Source organism: Carlito syrichta, unplaced genomic scaffold (assembly GCF_000164805.1).
Source record: "Carlito syrichta isolate Samal-C Ts95f unplaced genomic scaffold, Tarsius_syrichta-2.0.1 Scaffold107910, whole genome shotgun sequence".
In the NCBI taxonomy this organism is placed as follows: domain Eukaryota; kingdom Metazoa; phylum Chordata; class Mammalia; order Primates; family Tarsiidae; genus Carlito; species Carlito syrichta.
In genome coordinates, this window is record NW_007052006.1 from 28,326 (window position 1) to 38,194 (window position 9,869).

Sequence of the window (9,869 nt, forward strand, 5' to 3'; positions counted from 1 at the left end):
CGGTGCGGGCCGCCCCCCTGGGAGTGGGAAAACTGAGGCCAGAAGAGGGCAGCCACTCTCCCGTGGACTCGAGCCCGAGCCAAAAGCAAGGTCAGCCAGACCCCCAGACCTGCGCCGCTCGGACTGTCACCCCAAGGACTCCCGCGGTCCCTGAGGGGGAACAACCAGAGAGTGGCACACGGAGACTCCCAGCCCTGCCAGGCCCGCGGCCCCACCCCTCACCTTGTCGAGGGAGCTGCCGGCCGGTGTGGAGGCCAGGCTGTCCCGCAGGTACCCACTGGCCTTCTCACAGATGGCCAGGCTGGCCGGGCCAGACTCCGCCTTGGTGCAGCCCAGCAGGGCCCGGGCTGCCTTGAAGGAGTGCAGCGCCGCCCTGGGCAGGGGTCTCCTGTGGGGACCAGAGCAGGGGAGGCAGGTCAGACCAGATCGCAGGCCCTCACGGAGACCCGGGTTCTGGCTCCCTGGGGAAGAAAGGGTGGCAAGCTCCACAGCAATCCCAGGGCCGGGGAGGGTCAGGCCCCAGGGAGGGTCAGGCCCCAGGGCAAGGGGCCCTGGCCAGGCACTCACTCAGACTCTTGCAGGGCCCGTGGCAGGTGCTCCACCAGCGGGTACAGCCGCACGGCCGCCTCCTCATCCCGCCGCAGCCAGTGGATCGCCACAGCCGTCAGCGAGGCCCACCACTTAGCCACCGGGTCTGTGCCTGCAGTGGGGGGTGGGAGCCCTTTACTCTCAGGCCCCGCTGCACCTGGAGCTGAGAAGGGAGTTGGGCAGGCCTGAGGGCTCACCGGTGGTGGCGGCCATGCTGGAGCTGATGGAGAAGCTGCAGGCAGGAGCCCCCGCAGCATCGGAACAGCTGTTCAGCAGCTGCAGGTACCCAAGGGCATCTGAGAACTCCCTGTGGCAGGAGAGGACTGGCCGTCAGGACAGGCGGCAGGGGTCCTGGGGCTCCTGGAAGGGTGCTGGCCTGTCCCCGCTGCCCACCAGAGCACGGCCTGACCCCCTGGCTCTACAAAGTGCCACTGTCTCCTCCTGCCAGGCTGGTGGCGAAAATGAACCCAGAGGGGACCTACCTAAGGGCACACAGCAAGTGGACGGCAGCCCGGCTCCGACCGCCACACAGACCATGGACAGAGCCATTCCCAGACTCCATGTTGGGGGGTCTTGCCTGGAGGAGGGCACAGGGACACTTACTTGTCCCCGTCCGCTGACCCAGGGCTGGGGCTGGGGCTGGGCTGGGCCACACAGTTCAGTGCTCGCTCCAAGAGATGTTCCCGGAACAGCTGAGTCACCTGAGCCAGGGGGTCCACTGTGGGGAGGAGGGGTGAGTGGGGTGGGGGACAGGGGCCCACCCTTCTCTCCACAGGCCCCTCTCCACATGAAGGCCTCTGTCCTGGACAGGCCGGGGCCACACCCAGAAGCCTTCTGAAGTGGCAGCTTGGCCCTGGGAGCAGCCCCCCACCAAAGACAGACAGCAAGCCCCAGCTCGGGTGGGGTCATGGGTGGGATGCCCTACCCACTGCTGCCTCCAAAAGGCAACCATGTGTCAGGGCACCGTTCCTGGCTCTGCCCTTTCCTGCCTGGTTTCCTCACACGGCGGTGCTGCCTGGGGCCACTTCCCAAACCAGCTCCCTGCCCAGGTCCCTTTGCTTGCTACGGGAACAGCGACCCGGCCAGGCCTTCCCCACGCTGCAGCCCCCACAACACCCGACAGTGGGGAGCGGAACTAAGGGGGCCGAGACACCCAGAAACGCAAGGGGACCAGTGGCTGGATGGGAATGGGGAGAGAGACAAGACAAGGGACAGAGACGGGCGGGAGCACCTGGGTTCCCGGCCAAGCTGTACAGGCTCTCCCGCGGGGCGCTGCGCACGGCCCAGTCCCCATCCACGAAGAAACGGTGGCCCACAGGGTGGCAGAGCCACTGCATGGAGAGAGGCACCGAGCCACTCTGCGCCAGGCAGGCCTGGCGGGCGCTGCTCAGGAAGAAACGCTGTGGAGGAAGGGAGCCAGGCGGTCACACTGAGCCCAGGCAGGGGCTTCCGCCCAGGCTGAGCCCCGGCGTGGCCTGGAGCCCACCAGGCGACCAGCTGCCACATCCTCCACAGCCCCTAGCCCACAGAAGCCCCCAGCCCTTTCCCAGGCAGCCCACCACCCACTCACTGTCAGAAAATGCAAGGCCCGTGGGAGACTCGTCTTCACTCTCAACGCAGCTGCCACGTAGATCTCGGCCAGTGTGGCCACGGGCACGGTGTCCCCAGCACATTCCGCCAGGTTCAGGGCACCCAGCGCCAGGTGGGTGGCAGTGAGGTGCCCACCTGTGTACTTCCCTGGAAAGCAGGCAGGGCGTGGGGCCGGGGGTGGCGCCGAGGCGGCAGGGAGCCCCTCAGGCCCAGGTCCGCGCCCGGCCATACCCACGGTATGCAGCTGGTGCAGCTTGTGGTAGACCAGGGCGGCGTCCCGGGCGCTGGCGCGAGCATCCGCCTGCAGGGCGCGGTCCCTCTGCAGGCCCCCTGCCCGGCCTGCCAGCCAGCGGCCCACCCAGAGACGCTGCAGCAGGTGGCGGATGAGGTTCCAGAGAAGGCTACAGGCCAGGTCCAGGTGGGAAGTGGGCAGGGGCCGGCCCAGCGCCCGCAGGGCCAGCCACAGCTGCTGGGCAGCCTGGGCAAAGTCCCCCTGGGGAAGAGGGGTTTCCAGGTGAGAAAAGTGGGGTCAAAGCCTCTCTCCCCCGGGCTCTCTGGGGCCTGGGGGTGGGTAGAGGGGAACAGGGAGAACAGGGCAGGTTCACGGTGAGCACAGAGAGGAGACGGGGGGTGACGCCCAGCCCCTTCCCAGCCTGGGGCCCAGGGCCACCCAGGGCCAGCCTGGCCTCACCCGGGCCAGGTCCAGGTCGGCCTGCTTGCGATGCCTCCAGAAGTGCACGGCAGGGCCCGAGTGGGGCCGGGTGACAGGCTCTCCGTAGACGAAGAGAAGCACCAGGGAGCCCAGCACAAGCAGCCCGTTGGGCAGCCAGACCAGGGGCGGCAGCAGCCATGGGGCCCAGCCAGGGCTGTCTGTGGGCAGAGGCAGGGCTTGGGACACAGCTCCCAGGAAACCCACCGTCCCTGAGCCCACAGACCTGGGGTCCGCACTCTCCAGAGTCCCTCCCCAAGACGCCCAGGCTGGCCTTTCCTACCTCTGCTGTCCGTGCCCAGCATGGCGCGCCCAGGACTGTGGTGGACACTGGTGGTGTCCGAGGGGCTGGGAAGCCCCCGGCCCCCCAGCAGGGAGGCCAAGGGGTTGCAAGACAGGCAGAGGAAGACGAGCACGCACAAGGCCAGGCGGGAGCGGTCCAGCATGCCCCGGCTGGGGGGCGACAGCCGCTGCTCTGGCTTCACCTGGAGGGGGCAAGCGGGTGAGAGCAGAGTCGCAGGGAGCCCAGAGAGCAGGGGGCCGGGCAGGGGAGGCGGGACTCCGCCCCCCTTGCTGCGGGGCCCCAGGCCTCAGTTATGATGTCTGTAAACTGGGAGGCAGGATCTGTTAGGGGCCTCTCCCTGACCCGGCCCCGGGGTTCAGAGGGCGCTGCTGAGGGGGCAGGGGGTGTCGCTGCGGGGCCCAACCTGGCTGTCCTCGAAGACCGGGCTGTCCGGCTCTGAGTCACTGCCACTGCCGCCGCCGCCGCTGCCCCTGCTGCCAAGGGACAAGGGGCTGCTCTGGGAGGGCGAGCCGGCATCCGAGGGTGGCGGGGTCAGTGTGTCTTCCATCTCGGTCTTCACGCCCTCCGTGAGGACACCCGTGTCTCCTCCACTGCCACAGGGTGACATCAGGTCCTTCAGAGGTTCTGGGAGCCAGGAAGGAACAGAGGAGGGGTGAAGGTCTTGAGGGCAGGAAGCAGGGGGGTGGGCGCTGGTCTAGCTGGGACAGGGTGAGGTAAGGGCAGGAGCCAGGGCCATTGCAGGGCCAGAGCCCGGGCAGAGCAGGCCAGAGGAGAGGCCTGGACAGGGTGAAGCAAGGCCAGGACTCACTGCTCTTGTGGGCAGCCGAGCGCAGGCTCAGATTCTCCTGCTTGAGCTTCTGGTTGCTGTGCTGCAGAAAACGGATGTAGTCGATGGCCTTGCGCAAGACGGCGGATTTATTCAGCTGCAGGGTGGGAGGGAGAGAGCGCAGGTGGCGGGTCAGGCCCGGCAAGGGGCCCCAGCAAGGCAGCGCAGAGCTGCTTTGCAACACAGCTGCCTCAGGACCTTTGCACGTGTTCCTTCTCCCTGGAACGCTCCTCCCCTCGTATACCTACCTCCCAGGTGGGCACAAGGATCAGCAGGTAAAGTGTGTGCCCAGTGTCCAACCAGCTGCCGTTACCATGACCACCGTGGTCACGCCTTTCTCCCTCGCCTCCGGGTCTCTGCTCACAGATCACGTCACTGAACAGGACCTTCCCCGACTACTCACGCAGACCTGCCCTCTTGCCATCCTAGCCCCACGTGGCGGGCTCTGACACTCACTCACATAACTTGTCCATCTCCCCCGCTAGAAGGTAGCTGGCTGAGGCAGCATGTCTATCCGCACCCCAATGTCTAGGACAGCGCGCCCTTCGGTCAGGAGGCCCACAATCAAGTTTAACTGAACAGTCGGGCCGGCCAGGCCCGGGAAGGCTGAAGCCCCAAGGTCCCGTCTGTCCAGGCTTAGCCTCAGCCCGTCTCGCTCTCCCAGAGGCTCAGACCAGCCTCTTCCCGGGACCCCCAGCCTGTGCCTCCACGGGCCTCTGCCGCACCTTTGCCTCGGTGCCCACCACCAGGTCCTTGAGCTCCACGATCTTGTCGTTGATGGAGGAGCGGTAGCGCTTCTCGATGGCGTTGTGGGCAGTGCGCTTCTCGCCGCGGCTCGGGGCCGAGCCTGGGGCCTTGCTGCCGGCTGCCAGTCGGTTGATGGGCAGCTTGTCGGCGTCCACGACTAAGGGCACCGTCGCCAGGATGGTCCCACCGCTCACCAGGGTCTGTGGAGCCCAGCACGCGTCACCGGGGGGCACGTGAGGATGCCGGCCCCACGCCCTCCGCCCTGGCCGTGCCTCCCACCTGCAAGGGCCCTGTCTGCACGGCCGTGCCGGAGACCAGCGGGCCGAGACCCGCCGCCTTCACAGAGGCGCCCACGTCGGTCTTCATGGTCGTCAGGAGCAGCGAGTCCGCCTTGATGAAGTGGGGCTGCAGCAGGACCTGGGGTGGGCGGGGCCTGGTGAGCACTGTGCGTCTGGGCCGGGGGCCGGGGGCCGCCCCCTTCCCGCCGCCCCCTTCCCAGCTCCGGTTCAGACCCCCTCACCGGGACCTGCTGGATCTGCGAGGCCACGGTGGCTGTCCCGGGGGTCATTGCGGGGGCAGCTGTGGCCGTCAGGAGTTGGTGGGGGGCTGCACTCTGGAGCTGGGGATTCAAGGAGACGGGCGGGACCCCTGGCGGGGAAGCCAGTGGCAGGCCAGGCAGCGGCTGCTGGGTGCTCACGGGAGGGGTCCCTGCAGAGAAAAAGCCCAGGCTATGGTCACGGGCTGTCCTCACCCTCTTTCTTTTCGTTTCCTTTCTTTCTTTCTCTCTCTTTCTCTCTTTCTATCTCTTTCTCTCTTTCATTTTTTAATATTTTTATTTTAAAGATGTGGGGTACAATTCACATGTTCATTATGCAGGCCCCCTTGTTGATGAGGTGTGCCCCTCCCTCCCCTGGCAGTTTCCCTCAGTTGTCAATCCCACCCCCTACTGCTAATCCCTTTCTTACAGTATTATGATAATTGTTCAAGGTCTGCTTATGAGTGCAAACTCACCCACTTTCAACCTGCTCTTTGGGTCTCTATCATCATGTGGCCTTGGGTAAGTCACTAGCCCTGGGACTTCCTATGGACAGCCCCTGCTGGACTCTGATGCAAATGAGCCAGCTTCCAGCCCAGCCTCTAGCAGGAGGCAACACGTAACCCAGCAACAAGAACACATTGGTCTCAAAGTAGTGACCTAATTTCTTTCTCTCTCTCTCTTTTTTTTTTTTGAGTTGGGGTCTCACTCTGTCACCCAGGCTGGAGTGCAGTGGTGCGATCATGGCTCACCGCAGCCTCAACCTCCTGGGCTCAGGCGATCCTTCCACCTCAGCCTCCCTAGTAGCTGGGGCGACAGGTGCACACCACCATGCCCAGCTAGTTTTTAAATTTTTTGTAGAGAGGAGGTCTCGCTATGTTTCCTAGGTTGGTCTTGAACTCCTGGGCTCAAGGGATTCTCCCAGCTCAGTCTCCCAAAGTGCTGGGATTACAGGTGAGCCACTGCATCTGGCCTGGAGATCTGATTTCTAAAGTCTGCAGATTGGCCAGGCTCGGTGGCTCAGCCTGTCATCCCGACACTTTGGGAGGCCAAGGCAAGTGGATTGCCTGAATCCGGGGGTTAGAGACCAGCCCAGGCAACTTGGCGAGACCTCCATCTCTCCAAAAAAATAAAAATAAAAAAATAAAGTCTGCAGGTTCCTCAGCAGATGCTTCTTCCAGTGCTCCTGGCAGCCCAACCCGGCTGTCCCCTCCCACCACACACACCCCTTACCTGCAGAGAAGCCGCCAGGAGGGCTGGGGTAGCCCAACACAGGCGTGGAGCTGAACTGCGGTGGGGTTGGGGCCGGAAAGCTCTGGGGCAGGAGGGCCCCTGGCAGGGACTGTGGGGTGGGGGTCTGCAGGATGCTCAGTGGCATCGACTCCTCCTTGATACCAGGCCCCGGGGAGAAAGTGGGCACCGATGGGTACATCTTCAGTGGGCTGGGCGCAGGCTGGGGAGGGGACAAGGGTGAGGGCACTGCCTTGGGCCCCCCCAGGAAGCCTTCGAGAGGGGAGCTCAGTGTGGCAGGAGGTGGGGACAAGTTGCCTGGGCCGCTGGCATCGGGGCTGGCTGGGTCCGTGCCCCCCACCCCGCCCCCGGCATAGGGGGGGTCAAACAGGCCGGGGAAGTCGCTGTCTTGGTGGTTGATGAGCTGAAGCATGTCTGTGAAAAGGAAAAGAGGGGCTGTGAACAGCAGTGGCACAGAGCTGGCCCCCGAACGGCGTGGCACGCACACACACACGCACACACGCAAACCCACGCGCACAGCCCTCGTCCGCACACAGCTGTGCCTTGGGGACAGAAAGCCACCCACGGGGCCAGAGCCCCCAGACGCAGTCATTTCTCAGGCACCCATGCCATCTAGAGCAATGCCCAGTGTTGCCAGCGTATCAAATGGCCCTTGCATCCCCCAGACAAGGTGGGCACCACAGGCTCACCCGCTGGCCCCAAGTCAGGCTGGGCTGAGCCGGGGTCAGGCCAAGACTGCAGACTTCAAAGCCTGAGCATCCCACCACCTGACACCTGCTGGAACATCTGACAACATCCTCAGTCCACAGCAAACAGCAGGCTGCATTCATTCATTCATTCACTCATTCATTCACTCATTCACTATGCCCGGCACTGTTCCTGGCCGTAAACAAGACAGACAAAAGTCCCAGCCTAGAGCCAGGCAACGTTCTGGGGAGCTGGGATGTCCTACATCTGGATGTGGATGGCCATGACCTTTTATTCCTGTCTTCATAAAGACATCCTCCTTTGAGTCCTCACATACACACACATACGCCCACACTTCCAAGCGCTTGCCCAGGAGGTGGCAAGCCCTTCTAGAAGCCTCTCCTGCCCTCCCTATACTCCACCATCCTCCTTACCCCCCCCCATGCACACACCCAGGACCTGGCTTGGTGAAGGAGCACCCACCCCACCCAGGGCAAAAGGAATCCCAAGGCCCAGGTACAGCTTTGCCCCGGCCCCACTTGGGGCCTCAGTTTCTCAATCTGTGAAACGGGAGCACGCCTCACAGGTCCAGCAGGTCCAGTCCTTAGGAGGAGCTGGGATGCCATAGCCAGAGGGAGGAGGAAGCCTAGGGCAGGGGAGAAGCGGGCTGAGAGGGTCCTCACACAGCCACGATGGACCCCACACCCCACCAACTGGCCACTCCTGGTCTCTTCCTTCAAGGCTGCCCAGCAGGGTCCTCTGGGCACAAAATTTGTGAGAGCAGCGTAGAGACTGCTGATTGGGTAACCTCTCCTTCCCCCCAATTTATGGAGGGAAGAGAGGGTGCAGAGAGAGAAAGGATGGCTCAAAGCCCTGAGGAGGTGGAGGGATCCTCCATGGCCAGACCAACTGTGCAGCCCAGGTCTCACCCCTCCCGATCCCCAGAGAGGAATGGTGGCAGACAGGGCCATCCCCCAAGAGGACCCCAGGCGAGAGCAGGGTCCTCATTCATGCAGGGAAGTCTCACAGGTTGGGGTCCATGCCAGCAGGGCGGGTCTGGACCAAGAGCCAGACCCACCCTGGGGCCACCCACATTGGTGGGCTCCTCATCCCCCGACACACAGCTCCAAGAGGGTGGTGTGATCATCGGCCCCCTTCTACAAATGAAGTCACTGGGTTGTATGGAGACCCTACCGGCCTAACTTCTGATCTTAATGCCCTAACCACTGGCCTCAGAAGATGAACTCGTCTCATCTTGGAGACAAGAAAGGACACTGAGGTTCAGAGTGGGCCACAAACAGCCCAAGAGCAAGCAGTAGGAATCTAACTCAGGGCTGCAAAATGACAAACCTATCGCCTCTGCCTTTCTTTGCCCCACCAAGAAGCTAGGAGCGAAGCTGCCATCGCCAGCCCCTTACTCAGAGGGACAGAGCAAGGCTTGGGGCCAAGTCAGCTGCTGGCCACATTGCCAACCAGCGTGTCTCCGTGTTCTGGGCACACACCCAGGCCCTGCCTGCAGCCAAGTAGCCTCAAGACCCAGGCCCAGCCATTCAGGGCTTTGGTTTCACCTCTATAAAAGCAAGTGCTGCCTGTCCTGACTCCTTCCTTCTCATACAGACGGAGACACACTTCCTGCCTCAGCCCAGCCTGGCCATGGGCCCTCTCCCCCAGCTGGCGACCAGCGACCTGACTGGCTCAGCCCAGGGCCCTCTAACCCACTCGCAGCAGCCACCCACTGGGTCAGAGTGCTCTACAGAACCCATGAGCGCAGCCAGGGGCCCCCAGTGCTCTCAGGATCCTCAGCCCTGCCCACCACCTCCTCTCACTGGGCCCTAGTTTCCTCCTTTGTATAAGAGGGAAGATTAAACCTTTGCAGCAGGGCTGCCTGAGGCTTTGCCCAGCAGGAGGCCAGCACAGGGTGAGGACTCAACATGGCCTACTGACAGGTGCCCAGGCAGGAAAGTTACTGCAGGAGGGGGACCTCCTCCCAGGGCCACGGTCAGAGCAGGAGGTGGGGGCAGGCTCAGCACCCCTGGGTCCTCACACAGAAACCCTCCAGTTTGTGGACCCTCTTGGTTGATGCAGGAAATACTGGACTGTCAATTACAGCATCTCCCAACCTTCACACCAGTCCACTTGAGTCCTTTTGACACACGGGGGAAACTGAGGCTTGAAAGAAAAACTGACAGTTTTGACAATCCAGGGCTCCCACTCTGCCGGGAAAGCCTAAGACGCCCACAAAAAGAAGGGGGACCAAACAGGTCCGACAAAGGAAAACGGGCCCTCCTCCTGCTTCTTCCTGGCCCTGCCCCGAGGGGGGGCAGAGGATGTGGAGAAAGCCACCCTTTCCCTCCAGACCCCCCTTAGGTCCCGGGGTGCTGCTGTAAGGTCTCTGAGCAAACCCTTCCCTCGTGCCGCAGGGGGACTAATGAGGCCGGGCGGTAGCCCACCCACTTCCCCAGTGAGCCAGTAAGTGGCACAGCCCTCTCCCTCAGGAGGGGCTCTTTTCTGCTACAGTTCCCCGACATCCCCCCATGAGGACTCGGGATGGTGACACGCAGCAGAGACCGAGGCATTGCAACAACGGCTGGGAGCGCTCCCCCAAATACCTTCGAATGTGCAATCCATGGCT

At 63.3% G+C, this 9,869-nt stretch overlaps 1 protein-coding gene across 1 annotated transcript; it reads right to left on the reverse strand.

Moving 5' to 3' along the window:
- Nucleotides 1–221: 221 nt before the first annotated feature.
- SREBF1 (sterol regulatory element binding transcription factor 1) lies at nt 222–9,867 on the reverse strand. The gene is made up of 16 exons (XM_021717159.1): nt 9,847–9,867; nt 6,533–6,964; nt 5,285–5,472; nt 5,044–5,181; nt 4,743–4,964; nt 4,000–4,114; nt 3,595–3,815; nt 3,171–3,372; nt 2,870–3,048; nt 2,410–2,671; nt 2,159–2,325; nt 1,820–1,988; nt 1,192–1,306; nt 782–895; nt 568–694; nt 222–388 (listed from the first exon to the last, which is right to left on the reverse strand). Exons 1-15 carry the CDS (start codon nt 9,863–9,865, stop codon nt 682–684), a joined length of 2,556 nt encoding a protein of 851 aa, XP_021572834.1. The 5' UTR covers nt 9,866–9,867; the 3' UTR covers nt 222–388; nt 568–681.
- Nucleotides 9,868–9,869: the final 2 nt, after the last annotated feature.

Excerpts from the sequence above, each read along its gene's own strand:
- SREBF1 (XM_021717159.1), bottom strand. Across the intron at positions 5,473-6,532 it reads TCCTGGCGGCTTCTCTGCAG|GGACCCCTCCCGTGAGCACC; the intron begins GTAAGGGGTGTG and ends TTTTCTCTGCAG. Across the intron at positions 3,816-3,999 it reads CTCGGCTGCCCACAAGAGCA|AACCTCTGAAGGACCTGATG; the intron begins GTGAGTCCTGGC and ends CCTGGCTCCCAG.